Consider the following 18,860-nt stretch of genomic DNA (forward strand, 5'->3'; position numbering starts at 1 on the left):
GTCCTGGGCCTACGGCTGTGGCCAGAAGAACAAGCCTGGAATCTACGTCAAGGTCTGCAAATACACCACCTGGATTCACAACACCATGTCCTCCAACTAAATGACTTATGCTATCAAATGACAAGTTGGTAAATGGTTAGTGATTGAATAAAATAAATCCATCATGAAAAAAAAACCCAGTTAATTCTCATCTTTGCAGAAAGCTGACATTTACCAAAAAGTGTAAAATCAAAAACACGTAACCAGTGATTTTACATTGAATTTTATTCATTCATCGACTCATGAAACATCTCGTTTGATGATGGATATCAAAACAAGAAATCAAACTAGTGATATATAAAAATGAAAAATCAAATCTAAAATAAAAATGATGTATTGGTTCACAATAAATGTCCATGGGTAAAACAACAGAGTTAAAGAGAAAGAAAAGTCCAAAAATGAAGCATTTAAAGATACATTTTCAGTCCAATCCAGTCCATATGATAGAACTTGCAGCAGGGGTTGATCAGACTGGAGACGACGCCTTAATGTCCACAGTAGATCTCCATCAGCGTTTCAGAAACACACGAGAAATGTTGGCATCAACAACAGGAAATACAAGTTTTCAGGCAAAAAAACAAACAAATGAGACAAATCTCTCTGAAATGTTGGTACATTTCCTAATAATGTGACAAATTCCTAAATATGTTGTTTAGTCATTGAATTATTATTTACCAGACAAGCATTTTAAAAAAGAATCTGACAAACAAAGATGCAACAAAAATAGGGAATGGTACAGAGTAGACAATAAACATTCCGGAAGGTTTCTTTAATTAGCAAGTTAACTGTTTTAAAGGAGCGTCCACAAAGTCTTTATCTTTACAGTCAGACACTCTCTCATCAGTCTAAGTCTCATAACCTCCGAGCAGCAACGTGACCAGAAAATGTTTTATTTTTTCTGGTACCGACTTTGAAGATGACTTTTAAAAAAAACATGAATTAGAGACATTTCTTCTACAAATACTGTCAGCATTTGCCTGATAATCATCACAGAATAGACCACGGTGTTTAATGAATTAAATCAGACGACAGACACCATTAAAAAAACCTACACCTGGCCTCGAGCATGCTGCAAATAGTGCTGATAAAGGTCTGAAATGGCAGGGTAGGCCTCACCACACACAGCACACTTGATACCGTCTGATGTCTTTCCAACATCTGTTTTCGTTGCATTTCTGTTTGTGATTGTTGTTTCTGTTCTGAGTGTTCTATTCGGTTTTCCTAATGCGTTATTAATATCCTCGTCGTTGACTTCCTCATCTGGAATTCCAGATGTGTTCGAAGGGTCTGAAGAATCCACAGGCACTAGAGGAGACACTTGTGGGTCCAGTTTGGACCAACTCTTCTGAAGACTGCCGCTCTTGGGTTTAGAATGCACTGCGAGGACGTGGTTCATGTGAGGACTAAACGTTTTCTTGATCGTCTGTGAGCTGTGAGCCTCTGACGATAGTTTCAGAGCAGTAGTACTGTTAATTTCTTGTGCTGCTGAATGGCAGACCTGATGAGCGAACAGCATGTCCAGGGTCCTGAAGCTGCAGCTGCACTGTTCACATTGATAAGGCAGGAAGACTTTTTTACTCTTAGTCTGGACCCACCGAAACTCCGGGTGTTCCCTCATGTGTTTTTTGTAACATTCAACAAAACGAAAACCTCTCCCACACTTGGGACAATTGAACCGCCCGTGTCTCTGTCGATGAACTCTTTGGTGATGCCACAGTCTTTTCCAGCTGTTAAGAGTCTTGCCGCAACAGGTACAAGTGTAGCTTTGACCTGGGGCATGGGTGAGCATGTGTGCTCGGAGTCTGCCCATGTGTCGGAACAGTCGTCCACACCGCGGGCAAAGATATCTCCTGGGGTCGGACCTGTTGTCGAGTTGGTTTAACTTTGTCACCAAGTGTGAGTGACACTGATGAGACACGTCTGTCGACTGGAACGGTTTCTTGTGGTTGGTGATGTGTTTCTTGTGGACAGGCAGCAAATGTTTGTCCTCACCATTGGCATCAAGTAGAGGAGGTGAACTTGAATACCTCAGGGAAGGCACAGAGAACTCCACCAATGACATCCTCTCTTCTTCCTTAATGTCAGGGTCAAAGTTTTTTCGCTCCCTGCAGTGATTTTGATGGCTGTTAAACTCAGAAAGCATGGCAAACAGCTTGTCACAATACAAGCAGCGATAAAGTTTTGCACCAGTGTGACCTTTCATGTGTCGGTTGAAATCCGATAAATGATCAAAAACGTTTTTGCAAATGTGGCATGTGTAGGTCAACGTAGGCTTGGTCTCGCTGTTGACCTGGGATGCGTCATGGCCTCCTGTTGTCCTGCACGTGTGATTCTTGGCATTGCTGTAGTGGGTGAATGATTTTGCACAGCGAGTGCAGTTGTAGCGCTTCACGGTCCAATGGGTCAGCTCGTGTACACGAAGGAAATAGGCTTGACCGAAAGCTTTTCCACAAATATCACATTTGTAAGGCTTCTCTCCTGTGTGCACGCGCACGTGTCGTATCAGAGCAGACTGGAATGGAAATGTTTTCCCACAGTACTGGCACTCTTTCAATGTTTTCTTTATGGTGACTGGCGTGTTCAGTGTCTCAGAGTCATTGTTGGCTTGTTGTTCCAGTTCCCTGGCATGGAACTTCATATGAGACTCATACTCAGGGCTGGAGTATTTAATCTTACAGAACATGCATTTTTTGTATATGTTGTTTCTGCTGTGGGTCTTCAGATGGAGATTCAAGTTTGAGTTCTTGCTGAAACCTTTGCCACACTGGGGACATTTGAACGGCCTCTCTCCTGTATGGATCCGTTGATGGATGACAAACTGAGACAGGAATCTAAAGGTACGACCACACTCGCAGTTCCATATCCTCTTACTTTTCTTGTTCATTTTGATGGCACTTCGGTCAGCATCAAAACTGGCCTCTTGGTCATCGTCAAAGTCATTATCTGTGTGTTGACTGTCAGTGTAGCCTTTATGACCAATGCTTTTGTACTCTAGACCCTCAGAATCAAACATGTTTCTGTAACTTGGTTCTAAAATGTCAGGACTATCAGGCTCTGATACAGGTTTTTGGTAATCCAGGTCAAGTAAGTCATTGTCAGTCTGTAGACATTTGTCAGGTTGATGTTTCTGTTCTGACATGATGACATCATCAGTGTCCTTCTGCAAGCCGGTATCCCTCGGAGAGTCAGGACTACCTTCAAATATCGAGTCTTCTTCAACATTTATGCTGACTATCTCTTTTATTTCTGTTTGATTTTTATCTGAACTTGACAAATTTAGAATCCCCATGTTCTTTGTTTGGGATTTTTGAGCTAAATTGACTTCCTTTAGCTCTTGTTCTTTGTCTGTTCCTGACCATGATGAACACTGACCACCATATGTATGTCTTACAGAACCTTGGAGGTCAGTGTCTCGACCATCCACACAGGACATATTAGTGTTCAACACCGATCGATCGTCTGGAGAACTAATGATCCTGGACACTTTTGCAGACACATGCTGATCTCCCAGCGTAGACCTTCGTTTAGCGCCTCGTGTACGAGTGCAGAGTTTTGAAGTAGACCGTTCATTTTTCTTCAGTGCCGCTTTGTTATCAGACTCAGTGTTTTGTGTCCCATCTTTAGGATCAACCAGTTCACTAGGATCAGAATCTCCTTTTTTTGTAAAAGGGCTATATAACCCTGGATTTTCTGTGGTGCTTGGATTCACTCTGTCTTTTGTTGGCAGCACATCTTGCGCATTCCTATCAGGGACTGTAGGGGGAGCAGAGCTGTTTCTGTCAGGGACAGCACTATTGTCATAGTTTTCCACATTTGCTGATGGTGTTTTTGTTGTACTGACATCCTTCTGCTGAAGGCAATCAACACCAGCAGCATTTTGTCTGTCTGTTCTATGGTGTTCCATAGTTGGTCCATCACCGTCTGCTATGGACAATAATGTTGGCATCACTGGAGCCTTGGCCTCCATCCCCGTCTGTGGTAATATGCCTTCATGCTGATGAGAGTTTTTGGCACCGCCTGTTTTGGCGCCAACATGGCTGACACACTCCACACTCCATGATGATTGGGGTTCTGTGGTGGTTCTCCTCTGTTCTGTTGCTCTTATTTTAGACCTCCACCTGGAGTCCAAATCACTGTATTCTTTGTCTTCAGAATCCTGTTGAGAAATAGACTAACTGTTACAAACGGTTAACAATCAATCATTTGATTTTCATCATTTCACTAGAAACAATAAAACAATTAATCAATTAAATAACTCAAACTGGTTAGAAAAAAGTTTGATATTTATATTTTATATATATACATATATATATTTCTGGTTTTATTACACATCTGTATACATATATATATTTCTGGTTTTATTGTTTTATTACACATCTTTTTTGTATATAGTTTCTGCTGCTTCTGGAACAAGGACATCTGTCATTGTCACATTTTTACTTTTTTTTTTTTCACCCAATGGACAGATTGATTACTAAAATAATGGATGGCTGCAACTCAACTAAATTCTTCCCACTAAACCAGCATATTTCAAAGCTCATTCTCATGACTTACTTTAAAAAAAGTTGTGTTTTCAGGTCAAAGTGTGACTATAAAGGTCAAACATGTTGACCCTGGAAGGCTGTTTAAATCACAGATGAACTGGAAACAGGTGGAGATACAAAGAGTGGCTGCGGAAGAAATAAACACTGGAGTCCTTTCTCAGTCCTAAACACTTTGTGAAAAATGTCCCTGTCATTTGAAAAGAAATGTTTGTTATCAACAGGTAGGAAAAATAATTTACAAATGTGGATACGTCCAACCACAGGACACATCTGTGAAGGACAGAAAGACAATCAAACGTGTTCTGTGGTGCAACCGTCAACTTTTATGTTCATTTGGAGGATCAGATGGGAGAGAACCATTGATGTGGAGACAGATACTGGAATTTGAGAGACGTGATGCCACCTACCAGAAGATGAAGGATTTTTTAGCAGGATATGACAATCTTATCCTGCAGTAACTGTGAAGTCATCACTTTGTAAGGCAGATGTCTCGGCCTGACTGGCCTACCTGCATTTCAAATATGTCTTGTATCCATCACATTATGAGGAGGACATAAGGATGAAAAACGAAGGACTTTATAGCTGATAACGTTTTTTAAGTTAAGTGCAACTTCTAGTTATTCAACAGTTGCAATAACTTATAGCTCCCAAAGTATTTCTGACTACACAGGGAAATAAATGGAAACCAATGTCAATGTGTCAAAACCTTTTATGAATATATTACAGTAAATAAATTAGATTATGTCTAACAAACAGAATTATGGTGTACTAAAACACCAAAATTATTATAATTTTTTTCTTTGATAAAGAAATATATATGTGAATCAGATATAAATATTTTATTTTTTGTTTAACATTTTACATTCATACATTCATTTGTATTTCTTTACATTTGACTCAAACTGTTAGACGCATCGTTAACAGACATCATTACTCTGGGAAGTTCTTTTTAACACCAAGCTACCTGCTTGCAGTCCGTAGGAGCGTGAATGGTACTGCAAGGTTGAGGTGTCACAGAAGTGAATTCAGAGACTGTACTTTGGGCACTGCTTCCTCTGTTGAGGGACATTTTACTCCCCATGTCAACCGTCTGTGGATTAAACAACGACAAGTAGGTTTGAGCTCATCAACAGTGACATGCAATCATGAAGAAAAAAAAAAGAGACTAGAGACCATGTCACAGAGCATACACTACAACGGACGTGTTTCTGTAAACATACTTGTCAAGTCACTGTAGATTATTTCCACTGGTCACTGAAACAGAAATGACCATTTAATGTTTACTTTTAAGTGACAAACCAGGTTAGTTAATCTTATTAATCAATAACATTTCATTAACACACGTGTGTCTACAGAAACCTTGGTGAATGTGGAACAGGCAAACCAAGTGAAAAGTTTTGTTTTTATTTCAAGTTTTCCAAAAAGGTTTTTTTTTTTAAATGCTTACAGGTTTTCATATAAGTGTTAGGCCTTCTGTGTTAATGTTTTCCTTAATAAATCCCTCAAGGAATGTTAACAGCTGTTAATCTATAATCAATCTCTGTAAAATATAACCCTAATTAGTAACAAAAAACTCAACAGGTGAGCCACTTTATTGATGTCTTGTAGGGGTTAGATGTGGGAAGTCCCAGGGCCGTAATTGGCCCACAGGCCGAGAGTTTGATACCCCATCTAAACAGTTTTAGTTGCTAAGTTGCTGAAAAACCTAGATGAACCTTACATTTTTAAAGTTTATCCCAGGTTTTTTTTAACAACATGAGCAACAACAACCATTTGACTTTATAAAGTGGTAGCGTTTTGTGGGTGGGGGAGAGAGTAAGTTTAAGCGACCATTAGGTAGAAAAAAAAACTAGTTGCTGTTATCAGTTGCCCTCTGGTAAACACCTTATTACACTATATGTGGACTGTAAATCACATTTTTACACATTACATACACCGAAAAGTGTAATATATACATTATAAACATCCCCAGCTATATATTTGTAACAAAACAAAGTAGAAACAGCTTACCAAAACAGTGGAGGCATTAATTTCCCGTAGGCCACAAATGGAGGCTAGCTACTATTTTTTAACAATACAGGCCGCCCGGACACCCCGTCAACTTCACCGTTACATCGTTTTTTGTAAAACGCCAAGCTTCCATCCTAGGTACTTACTAATCAATTAAATCTCTGCGTAGTAAACAAGATTCTTGCCTGTGAGTGAATGTGTTATGGCTCGTCTCCGCGTAGCCACACACAGACCGTTGCTCCACGGGCTATCCACTGGCTAGCTCCAGGCTAACATATGCTCTGTCGCCGTCCTCGCTGTTTGGCATTGTTTGACACAAATGCAGTGACCAGACACGTGTTTGTGTCTACGTGAAATGTCCTTATTTTCAAAGTAAACAGCGACTACGCGAGGAATTCCACGCACAAAATCAGACAGAGGAGTGTCAATCACGCTGAATGGGAAGTCGCCGGTGTGTTTAAGTACAGTGGGAAATATCAGAGTTTATATTTTTTCTTATTAAGTCACTTCGCTTACTTATATATTATACCTAACTGACCCGTTTTAAAGTTCGCTTTCCAATCATATAGTAAAGTTTTAATTTTGCTAATTTTCCGCATTATAGAATGTATCTATGAATAGCAGGGCTGAAATAGATACACAACAATGCATTTGATTTGCCAGTTATTGATGTTGTTTCTTACCATCCAATCACCACCTTTAACAAACGAACGGTCCCGCCTCTCTAGATTAACAATCGAAGAACGAGCCAATCAACAGCGAGAGGCAATAATCTTTTAACTTCATTGGCATGTAGAAAAATTGAGATCGGAGGTGTATTGAACCAATTAATTGTTCCAAGAAAATTACGGTATTTTATGCTATTTTGTTCAACTTATTAACAAGTACACACCACTTTTATTTAAAACCCGCCCTCTACTGGACGCACACATAATAGCGTCCGAATGAACTCATCTTGCGCTAAATATCTACAGGTTGGTCCAGCTGTTTTCTTTGATATTCTATCCATCTAAAGTGAATGGGAAACTTACCGATTCTTATGAGTTTGAAATAGGATTGTGTTGTGGAAATTGACCTATAAGTAATTATTTTATTTTAAGTCAAGAGTACAAAAGGAGGCTCCTATTTTAGACAACCATGCTTCACATTAGTCTACGAGGAAAATCAGTCACAACAAACATTCCCACAAGATTCAGATTTATCATACAAAGCACTCAGATGAACACAACTCTTACCTGTTTGCCATTCCTTCACAGGGCCACATGTAATCAATCAATTTAGATTGTCCAGTTAACCCAGTGGTTCTAAATTAGTTTTTGTCATGGTGCCCCTTGGGGACAGAAATGTTTTCACATTGTAAAATATGAATAAAACATCAGCCTTTCATGCTCTGTGGTTCTGTCAACACAAATATTTACACATTATTTACTACTATGGAGGCAACAAATTTGACAGATGGTTTTGTGACACATGGTAGTTATAGACATTTTATACCTGGCCAACCAACCTACTGTCAAACTAAAAATGTTCTGCTTTGTTAGTCACAAACGCACTTAGAAAATAACAATGCATATATATTTTAATATTTTATTTTTGAAGTTTACCAAAATTAGGGGGGGACACAAGATATCCTGGTCAGCTTCACAACAAAATTTCTGTTTATATACTTTAACATATTCTAAAAGTAAAACATACTGCAGTAATTAATTACCCCATTTAAATGGTAAAACAATACAATGGATTTTATTTTAATTATAAACACTTGATAACCACAGCTGGATACCAATTGTTTCAGGGATACAGGGTCTCTTACTATAGTACTAAAGAGAAAATGTTTGACAATTCTCACTGTACATCACACATCAAAATTAATTTGTGGAGTAGTCTAGAATATTGTGTTCCTGTGTGTCGACCATAAACCAACTGATATCGTTCAACAGGAGGTTACCGCACTTGGTCCATTTTCAACAATAAACATTACATGCAAACCTGACATCTGGCTGTCAAGTTTTAATGGGAACAGATGAGGTCACTTGGTAAATCATCTCAGCTGGTTTGTCGGGTTCACTTTCAACAATGTAACAATCATCGTCAAGATCTCCATTTTTCTTGTTCACCGAGTCTGGTTGTTGAGGGCCGTCCAGATCAATGGTCACAATCTGGGGTTTCTTCATGTTGCCTGCAAATGGTGCTTCGGGCTTCCTCTCACCATTCATCTGAATAGGACCCAATTTTGTCAGCGGCATTTTATTTAGGTTATGATGCTGCTTTCCTCCACGCCCCTGCTGTGCCATAAACTCTCGTGCTTTGGCACACTTATGCCTCTGTAGTAGCTGAGCAGACTCAAAGATAAGATGGCAGACTCGACATTGGAGCGGATTCGGTGGTGGTGATCTTTTTATTTGGCTTTGATTAGTTGATGGAATGGAGAGAGTGGAGTAAGGCTTGGAGGCACGGTGACTCCAATTCTTTGACTGCAGTGATGAGTTGACATGACATCTCTGATTACTATCAGAGTATGCTATGGAATTGTGTTTTAGTGAATGCAGGTTGGAAGTCAAACTAGGTGCCTGAATGCCAGCATTTTGATTTGGCATGTTCCACTGAAAAGAAGAAGTGGCCTGAGGAACCTGAACACTTAGGTTGTGACTCATGTCTATACTGACTTTAGTTTGCCCTTTGAAATTAGGTGGTTTTGCAGTAACGACTTTGAGTTTGGCAGCAGAGCTGGGTGCGTTGCAATTATGGAAGCGAGGAACGACCTTTCTGCTTGAGAGCAGCATCCCGCATCCCACACAGCCACAAACTCTGTCTGTGACATGATTGTTGTTGTGGGTGACTAGAGAGGCCTTTGTGAAGAAATGTTGGCCACATTTTCCACAAGTGTACGGCATACTCTTGTGAAACTGGCGCACCGTTTTTATTAACACAACTGGCTGGTAAACTGTCCATAAATCCACGGTAGGTGCGCCTACATCTGCAAAAATGTTATGCACATCTGGTGCCAAGTTGGAATTTTGAGGGAATGATGTCTTTAATGCAGAAGGGGTATATCCAGGCACTTGTGAATTCTGTGCAGTTTGTATAGATCCTTTAAGCATGGTGGTTGATATTGTATGATGTGAAGCGGACATGGACTTTGGCCCAATTGTATATTTAGGTGCCTTCCAGATAACCTCACCAGTCTGTATTCTGTTGAGCTGCATCTCTTCCTGCTTCCGCTTCTCAATCCTGCGTTGTCTTATTGTTTCATGATCAAGCACTTGGTGCCCTGGCTCATGTGTCGTACTGTGCTCATGCATGTCTGTGTACAGGGCAAACTCTGTTCCACAGGAGCAGATGTAACATGTTGCAGAACACACATGTTCCTCCAGGCATTTACGATCTGAAAATATTTGCTCACAGTTGAAGCAAAACCTTCCTGCATTCATCAGATCTTTGCCTATTCCATCCTCCAGAACATTTCCTTGTTTTAGTCGTCCCTTTTCCATGCTCAGGCTCGATGAGGGTGCATTCATTGATGATCCTAGGCACTGAGTACCTTTTCTGCTGAGACAGGAAAAAAAACCCGTCATGTACACTTTTTTATATATATTCTGATATATACAATATGTAGATACAGTATATAAAAATCCTCTTCACATACTTCTCTACTACTTGACTCTAATCAGGGGAGTATGTTCTTAACCTCTCACTTTATCTTTAACAGGAACCATGCACATAGGCTCTTATTTCTATAGGTAGCATTGCACAACTACAAAATGATAATGACCAGGTGCTGAATGTAAACAAATATGTATTGTCTAAAAAAATGCATTTACAGTCATTATTCAAGATAGTAAGCACCTACAGGCAATCCTGTAAGATTTGACTAAAGAAAACCCTAAAGCAAAACTAAAACGACACTTAGCATCTATCTGTGTTGTGAACCCAACTAGTGCATGATCTTGTTTTATTATAATTTACAAACTGTTATCCTTATCAGCTGCAGCGTAGTGTTATGCTTTTATTTATTCTTTGATGAGGCCCACTTGTGTTACCTCCAAGCCCCATCAGTGGTTCACCATCCAACATTTGAAAATCACAGTAGCAAACGAGTGTCATTGTGCCTTAAATTTTATATATATATATATATATTAACTAGTAACCTTGTGAAGCTTTTAGTAAATGGCCAGTTGTTTTCCGAATCAAGTTCAACATTATAAGTTGCGTTGACGCTACCAGTCATTCTAAGCAAAGGCACAATGACACATTAAATAAACTAATCTGATGCGATACAGTTAAAAGTATGAGTTGCTTTATTAATTTCGTATAATTGAAAACACTATTTCGAACGGCATGTTGCGCAAACTCGCGGGTTTGTGTTAGGTTTATACAATATCACCATGCTATCGTCAACGACTAGCTGCTATACATTAACGTCACGCAAACTTACACATGTGAATAAAAGCAGCTCAGTCTCAGATGCTTGCAGCGTTCTTGGACTAAACACCGGGCGCTTTGTCCATTGCCGTTTTACAATAAATCCGGAATCGCGCCAAATAGCCGGCGTTCAACATCCGACGTTAGCAGCTAACAGCCATTAGCCAAACCAGCAAAGCAGAAGGCCGGAAAACCTGAGAAAAAGCTGACTTGTTCGGCGAGACCCACACCCGCGGTGCAAACGCCAGTAGTGTGTGAGCATACTGACACCTACTGGCTGGAGGCGGAGGTTCACCCTTGATGCACCCTGCTTTGTTAATACTAATTTCAAGGGTCAGATTTCCCTTGGATTTAGTGCAGGATACTAACGATACTTAACATTCATATACTTCCATCTATTATCTGCCGCTTGTTTCTCATTTCCATTAGCTTGAAACAGCCACCATAGCAACCGGGTATATTTTTAATTATACATATATTAATTATATATAATTTGCTGTCACCTGGTTAAATTAAAAAACCCCACAAGGAGGCTATGAACAAATATAAACAGTGTAATTTTACGCAAGGAATTAGTGCAAATGCAAGTTTTATATAATTTATTTCTCTTTCTCACTATAAGTATACAGTACACGCATACACTCATTTATATAAACAGTACACACACGCATATTTGTGTATATATATATATATATATATATATATAAATGGCACAGGTGGAAGGCATCAAGCAATGACATAAAGGAAGGATAATAAAAACAAACAACATGTGCAGGCAGTCAAGCTGATTGCATGGGAAAGGCTGGCAGAAGAGGAACAGGAGGCAGGTGCAAGAGATGAGAGAGACAGGCAGGGGGAGGAGCAGAGCAGATGTGCAACAATAGACAACCTGTCTTGCTTCCATTCACCTCCTTTCTTCTTCTGACCAGTGAACACCTCCTTTTAAGGCTCTCTTCCACCTGGGTTGTGCTATTATGAAGGTACAATGTCATCTGCTGGAATCATTACCTATAGAACCTCCCACCTACCCTCCTTTGTCTACTCGATCATCATCTTGGCCAAATACGAGTCGCGGGACTTTCTACTGTCCTCACCAACAACCACACTTACCAACACCGTTAGCATCCTATATTTAAAACTACATAATTTAATTTTTTTAACATTTAAAAAATGTTTTACAGAAATTTAAAAACCTCCATTACAACAATTTAGCATTAAGTGTGACACATATGTAACTGTAACACAAACAACACAAGCAAGTTATCATGTACTAGGAAGTTTATTAACACCAGGGACACACACGTACTATAATCACAATCTGTGTAATCCATGTTTGAACACTAATATTTCCAACATTAAATTAACTAGAAGAGCTTGTGTAATGATTGGTGTACTACAACTAAAATATACAGCATATCAAAATTTACAAATTTTACAATTCAAACTGAGTCTGAGCCTTTTAAAAACATCCCATTACCTCCTGCACAACATGTGGTGTAATGTAAAAACTGGCAGCTAAAGGGGTGGGTGGGAAGGAGGAGTACAAAAAACACATTTATAATAAAGATGCTTTGTAGTGTATGTACCAATCCACATCTGACCCCCATCGGTTCTCTTGGTTATTCAGTTTTCTTTTGTCTGTTGAATGACATTTGTTGCCATTATGTGATGAATCTTTCTGCGGTGGGTTTTGAGTGACTTAAGGTTTGCGTACGTTCCCTGACAGATATCGCAGCGGTATTCGGACCGTTTGTGAGTCAGCAGGTGCCTCTGCAAACCGACCACAGTGTTAAACCAGCGGAAGCAAGAAGGGCAACGCACAGGCTTCACGGCAGGCTTGCAAGTGCCACTCCTCTGGTGAAACGTAAGACTGATCGAGTTGGGGAAGTCGGAGTTGCAGTTGGAGCAGTGGTAGGTTTTTGGTGGATTTGCGGCGGAATTTGAAACCTGTGCTCCTTTGCAACGATTCCAGGAGACGTGCCGCCAAAGGGAACAGCGAGAGGAAAAAGTGTTGCCGCATCTTGTGCACACAATCCGCGGTTTCTTTTTAGGAAGATGCAGTAGACGTGGCTGCTCATGTGAAGGCTGACACACAGGAGGAGCAGCTGGTGTCTGCTGCGGCTGAACTGGCTGTTGCTGAAATCGAAGCAGCAGGGGTTGGGATGGCTGTAGTCCCTTCAGCAGCTGGTTGTGTGGATGCATGTGTATCTGCAAATGGACTTCATAATCAGCCCAGGAGCTAACAGTTTCACCACATGTTGGACATGTGTACGACTCCTGTGCATGCTTTTGCAGGTGCTCCAGGAGGAGCTTTGGAGAAGTGAATCCCACACCACACTCACATGTCACTCTTCTAGGAAGTACAGAGGGCAGCGACATGATGCCCCAGTTGCTCTCGTCATCCTGCGGGGTTTGGCTATCTGTAGCACTGGCTGAGAGGTTCTGTTGGATAGATCCTTTTTTTATGTCTGACGCAGAGCGATGCTGGCATCTCTTGCTGTGGGACATCATGTTATCTTTACGGTTAAAGTTCCTCCCACAGAAAAAACAGGCAAACAGTCTTAAACCATCTGCAGTCAGCTGGGAAGATGCAGTGCCTGGCACACGTGGCCTGAACGCACAGAGCCGCAGGTGACGTCTCAAGGTACAGGCCTGACTGTAGGTTTTATTACACCTGCTGCACGGATACCACTTAACTCCATCTCTAATAACATACTGTAGGTTATTTGATGAGTCTTCATCTACCACTGGTCCAGATTTGTTTATCTCTTTTTCAGCATCACCTTTACCTGCAGCATTAAACCCTACCATGTCATGGTCCAGGGGGATCGTCCATTGTCCTTCATTACCATCATTATCATCATAGTCATTGTTAGAATCATCATCATGGGCTGCAGCCTCATTCCAGTGCATTTCTTGTTCTTGCGGTGATGGAATTAAAGAGGCATCATTGTTCTGACCAACCACTGAAGATTTGGGATAAAATAGTGGGAAATGTTCGGCTGGAGGATTCCAGGCCTGCTGTGATCCTGAAGACTGCTGTGAGTCAGGAGATGCCCCCTCAACCTTTATATGATTCCCCATTCCAGTGCCCACAGAAACACTCTTGACAAGAAGGGATTCTGGATTTTCCTGCATTTCTGTCACTCCATTACTGCTGGATTTCAATAACAGCCTGTTCTGAATGGGTGCTTCGGTTTGCTGAGAGGGAGCAGAACCAACACACTTGTGTTTTTTGAGGTTCCATCTGCGTGCATAGGTGTGTTTACACAATGGGCAAAAGTAGACCTTTTTTGGGTTGCCTTGGAGTTGCTTCACCTTTTGAGCAGATGATTGTCTGCTTTGATAATGTGGGGATGGCGAATTTCGACTCTTCATCTGGGGACATGTGTGATTGTCAGGTAAAGGTACCCGCCCAATGATTAGCTGCTTACAGTGACGACAACACTTGATCCTCTCTTTCTTGTGTAGGAAGTGATGCTCTGTCAACTTATCCAAATTCTGAAAAACCCTACGACAGCGACCGCATTGATATATTCCATATAACGCATTACCCACAGGATCCCTCAGTTTATTTCGGGTTTCAAGAACCACAACTGGTGACAAGGTCATGGTCAGAGAAACAACTCTTTTCTTACTTAACTCAATAACTTTGCTAATGGATGGGGCCTTTGTCTTTCCACCTGGTTGTGAAAGTAGTTTCTTCAATTGTGCAACTGAGAGTTCATTGCCAGGCAATACGTCAGCTTTAGGAATAGGGTTTGCTATTGGCGTCACGTCAACAGGGACAACCTCTTCCTTGAGAGGAACTGAGGGTTTATTATCATTATGGTTGGGGGGGTGAGCGGAGGAAAATCGATGCCTGTATGCTGATGCTAACAATTTCATTATTGACTTGTTACTGGGCAAACTGTCATTGTTATTACTATGAGAAACAGGGGTCTGTTCGTTCTCGACACATTTTTCAGTCTCTGAGATCGTTTCAACTGTGGGTGCACTGTTAACTGTTTTTGTACCATCTCCTCCTTGAGGTGTGGACAGGCCTTGTTCTACTTTGGCAACTTTACCCCCTGAGCTGATGTCTGCTAGCAATGAGTCTTTTAGTGCAGGCAATTCAGATGATATTGGGGATTTGGAGGTAGAGGGTCGATCATGGACCACATCAAGTTGGGTAACAGTCTGATTGAGTGATACATGTTGGGTAACAATATTGCTATCCTTGGGCTGAGAGAGTTGGACTTCAGCAATATGGGATCGCTTGTGCTCCAGCATTTGACTGAAGTTCTGAAACTCCTCTCCACAATCACAAATGTAAAAAGAAGTCTGAGAAGTCACGGGATGAACTGCTGGCAAAACAGTAGGCTCAGCAGGTGACTGCGTACTTGTAAATAGTCCTTCATGTGAGCTGAGGCTAGGCTGCTGGGCAACAGAGGAGACCTTGTTTTGTGTGCTTGCATGTGAAGCCTGATGGACGAGCAAAGAAGACAGTCCACTAAAAGTGGCTGAACAGGCCACACAGCGGTAGACTTTGGGGGAAGTAGTAGATCCCTGTAACCCAAGCATCATGGGAGCAAAAGCCACAAAAGAAGTCCAGGATTAGTCGTCAGGGTAGTGGCCGCCTGGCAAACAAGCACAGAAAATGTAATTGGTGAAAAACATGTAGTTCATGAAAATACTGATGAGATTATACTTTAAAATAAAACTCCATTAATTTTCAAGCTAGACTTTAGCATGGCTGTGAAGGAGGCTTCAGATTTTTGAAATGTACTACTTGGAACCAGTTTCCACCACATTTCAAGTATATAATAAAAAAAAACCTTTTCTACAACTTATAATTGTTTGTTTACATTTAACTGTTGGAATAACAACCCCACCCCATTCACAAACTTAAAGCCTTCGCTTCAAATCCCTACTCACTATTATTTAAAACACTCTTTAAAGCCAGGAAATAAAATCAGTGCAACCTCCCCACTGTTGAACATATACTACTACAATAAAAATAACAGGAAAGAATAAGAATACACATTACTTTCCCTTTCTTTGCATACAGACCATGTCTGACATACATTTGAATTAGAATCAAGTGACAGGTTGGGTAGGTTCTGGAAAGTTAAATACACTGCATCAGTAACGCCCTGAGATTTCAAAGAGAACTGGGTGAAGATGCACCTTTGAAACTCTTTTAAAGAAACAAAGACGTGAGAAAGGTTGAGAATTCTGGAAATAGTGGTTTGCTGAAGAAACTTGGTAAAGCAGATAAACACACTTTAAGTTTACTTCCCTTTGAAACTGTCTATCAGTGCCATCAACACAGAACTGGCTGAAACTAGGGAACCCAATTGGGTGCAGGTGCTTTGTACTGATGAATCTGGTGTAGCAGAAGACAGTTTGACTGGACACTAGGATGCTTTAAATCTCCAGGCAACATGACATATGGGAGTTTTTTAGCAAGTGTAGAGATAGATTCTTGCACAAGGGGTCATAATTGACAATAAGAATATCTGTGGCCAATGTTAAAAAAATAAAAAATAATTTAGCAGTATATCTGTGTGGCGCTTTGGTCCAGAGGCAATGTCTCTGTCATTGATGTGGAACCCCAGGGTTCACTTCTTGGGCAAGATCGAATCCCAGCGGTTGGTACCTTCCAGTGGACTCACCACCCACAGGAAGGTTCAGGGGGGTTGGTAGAGTGCAGTGTGATTTGGGTGGTGGTCATAGAGACTGCTGCCCCCGCGACCCGGTAACAGGTAAGCAGATGAAAATGGATGGATCGACAGTATACCTGTGCTAGGTGATCCTAAAATAAAATACAATAGAATATATTTTAGGCTATGGGTGGTCACACCAAATATAGATATTTTTCAGACTTATCCATTTGTGCATTGATCAGTTAATTTAATGGAAACATTGTTAAATAAATATCACTTCACATTTGGTATAAATATTCTGACCCACACATCACAGTCTGGGTTTACTTATTATTGAAGGATTGAATAGGTTTTTCTACAAGTCTGGACATGAATGGTGTAGTGAGGGACATCCACGCATAACACATGACTTCACTACTACATGCAGCCTGTTTTAGTGTACAGCGTATCCGCAACACTGAATCTAGAATTCCATTACTCATTATTTGAAGAGGCAAAGCATGTAGTTGCTAAATTAGAAGAGAAAACACATACTTGAGTCTAAGCAGCATAAATGCAGCAAACAAATACACGGTGAAACGCAAGTGAATGAGCTCTAATGATTCAAATTTAGTGTAAAGCATATTGTAAACAAAACATTTTGATACGATGTCAACTCCGTTACACACCTACACAGTATTAACGTGATGAGCGCCGGTCAGGAACCAACGAGCTTTTTTTTTAACACACACGCTGTGTTTTAGCTTACTGCGTGAACTGATTTGAAGATTTTGTCTTCGAAAGCTCCCAGAAGTTCTTTGGCCACACGGTTATGAAAAGGCCAGAAAAGGTCCAATAGACGTTAGCAGAAGCTAGCAGCTCTGACCAGAGAAGCTTCCGCTGCACAATAACTAACCAACCGTGCCTTAACGTACTCACCAACCCCAGTGAAGCAAACGCCTTTCTTCACAGACCCACAAAGGTTTGGCGAACAGAGAAGCAGCGGCTCCGTGGACATCTGTTCACGCACAGGGTGAAACTCTCGGGGGAGGAGAGGGGTGAACGAGCGTCAGCTCTGCTCCGCTCTAGAAAAACGTGCTATAGTGCCAGGAAGCAGCAGCAACAGCATTGGAAGCAATAGAAGAAGAGCAAGAAATCCAGCGCTGCAGCCGCTGCAGGCGCCAAGAGAGCAGCAATGACGCACGCGCACTGAGTCCAGCCTCTGCCGGAAGTAGCCGACCAACTCGACAGGACACGCATATTGTACAGTTCTTGGTTCGTATACATTGCGGCCATCCGATTTCCGTTTTGAATTAAAAAATTAAAAAACAAAACGACATGATTTTCGTTTTAAAATCAATCACCAGAAAGCGGGAGACGACTTATATCCCGTCGTTTTTCTTAAACTCTAAAAAGGAAGATAGCAAATGGCTCTTCAGTTGACTTTAGATGCTGTGAAAAAATGAAATTGAGAAAAAACATTGCTTCTTTTCCAATCCCGAGTTTGCCTTAGGGTGTTTTTCAATGACCCGGAAGTTGTCTGTCTGTTTTATGCAACGTCTTTAGATAAGTACAGTCTCCTTTCGCTCCCTCAGTACATCGCGGAATTTTTTTTTTACTCCGTTCCGCGGAAGTATCGGTATATTGCGGTTTTCACGGGGAATATTTTCGTGATACAAAACATTTTCTAACCCAAAACAATTAAACAGTTAAAAAAAGGAAAAATAAATAAATAATTATACATACGAAAGTGTTGGCTTTAGAAATGGCTTTGTTTACCTGGACGAGATCGTGCACATCATTCTATTGGCTAGTTGAGCGTTCACTTCTGTTCCTCACGCTGATTGGCTCATGCATCAACATCTCTCAGCCTTGTCTGTCCGCCACTCGCCGTTACATAGTACCGCTAGTACGTTGCTGTAAAGTATGTGCTCTTGTGATTGGTGAAAGCGTACTCTAATTTAACGCCCTACGATGCCTCCTGAACGCTATGGTCATCTTCTCAGGCTTCTGTTACTATGCCCAAACGAAGACGATGACACAGATAACAGTTAACGCTGTGCAAGGCTTTTATATACGGTCCGTCCGTCTTGGCCAGTATTCACTCCTCTGTTAACTCTCCTCTCTCCTTGGTTCCGGCTCTTACTAATATAAGGAGGAGTGGATTACTCCCATTGCGCTCACCTCTGTCAGGGGCTGCACCACTCCGGTGCTCCCC

General features: G+C 41.0%; 3 protein-coding genes across 13 annotated transcripts; all 3 read right to left on the bottom strand.

Annotated features, from left to right (window-relative positions):
- Nucleotides 1-11: 11 nt before the first annotated feature.
- LOC103388533 (zinc finger protein 271) lies at nt 12-7,241 on the bottom strand. Of its 9 annotated transcripts, none has more exons than XM_025061886.1 (4): nt 6,740-7,241; nt 5,804-5,837; nt 5,548-5,673; nt 12-4,195 (listed from the first exon to the last, which is right to left on the bottom strand). In XM_025061886.1, exons 3-4 carry the CDS (start codon nt 5,662-5,664, stop codon nt 1,088-1,090), a joined length of 3,225 nt encoding a protein of 1,074 aa, XP_024917654.1. In that variant the 5' UTR covers nt 5,665-5,673; nt 5,804-5,837; nt 6,740-7,241; the 3' UTR covers nt 12-1,087. The 9 variants fall into 9 exon arrangements, with proteins under 9 accessions (XP_024917654.1, XP_008321794.1, XP_008321795.1 ...); XM_008323572.3 differs by having other exon boundaries at nt 6,779-7,240; XM_008323573.3 differs by lacking the exon at nt 6,740-7,241 and adding an exon at nt 6,594-6,732.
- Nucleotides 7,242-8,166: 925 nt separating this feature from the next.
- Nucleotides 8,167-11,262, bottom strand: LOC103388532 (uncharacterized). 2 transcript variants are annotated; one of them, XM_008323571.3, is made up of 2 exons: nt 11,029-11,262; nt 8,167-10,142 (listed from the first exon to the last, which is right to left on the bottom strand). In XM_008323571.3, exon 2 carries the CDS (start codon nt 10,109-10,111, stop codon nt 8,597-8,599), a length of 1,515 nt encoding a protein of 504 aa, XP_008321793.1. In that variant the 5' UTR covers nt 10,112-10,142; nt 11,029-11,262; the 3' UTR covers nt 8,167-8,596. The 2 variants fall into 2 exon arrangements, with proteins under 2 accessions (XP_008321793.1, XP_008321792.1); XM_008323570.3 differs by having other exon boundaries at nt 8,167-10,139; nt 11,029-11,261.
- Nucleotides 11,263-12,278: 1,016 nt separating this feature from the next.
- LOC103388531 (zinc finger protein 836) lies at nt 12,279-18,845 on the bottom strand. 2 transcript variants are annotated; one of them, XM_025061258.1, is made up of 3 exons: nt 17,582-18,845; nt 16,798-16,812; nt 12,279-15,634 (listed from the first exon to the last, which is right to left on the bottom strand). In XM_025061258.1, the coding sequence occupies exon 3, from the start codon at nt 15,579-15,581 to the stop codon at nt 12,639-12,641; it is 2,943 nt and encodes a 980-aa protein (XP_024917026.1). In that variant the 5' UTR covers nt 15,582-15,634; nt 16,798-16,812; nt 17,582-18,845; the 3' UTR covers nt 12,279-12,638. The 2 variants fall into 2 exon arrangements, with proteins under 2 accessions (XP_024917026.1, XP_008321791.1); XM_008323569.3 differs by lacking the exon at nt 16,798-16,812.
- Nucleotides 18,846-18,860: the final 15 nt, after the last annotated feature.

The sequence above is a fragment of the Cynoglossus semilaevis genome, chromosome 13, assembly GCF_000523025.1.
Source record: "Cynoglossus semilaevis isolate Cse_v1.0 chromosome 13, Cse_v1.0, whole genome shotgun sequence".
Taxonomy (NCBI): Eukaryota; Metazoa; Chordata; class Actinopteri; order Pleuronectiformes; family Cynoglossidae; genus Cynoglossus; species Cynoglossus semilaevis.

Coding starts and splice junctions, on each gene's coding strand:
- LOC103388533 (XM_025061888.1), bottom strand. CDS start 5,664: ATGGGGAGTAAAATGTCCCTCAACAGAGGAAGCAGTGCCCAAAGTACA. Junction 4,196..5,547: donor CTCCTACGGACTGCAAGCAG/GTAGCTTGGTGT, acceptor ATTTCTCAACAG/GATTCTGAAGACAAAGAATA.
- LOC103388532 (XM_008323571.3), bottom strand. CDS start 10,111: ATGAATGCACCCTCATCGAGCCTGAGCATGGAAAAGGGACGACTAAAA.
- LOC103388531 (XM_008323569.3), bottom strand. CDS start 15,581: ATGATGCTTGGGTTACAGGGATCTACTACTTCCCCCAAAGTCTACCGC.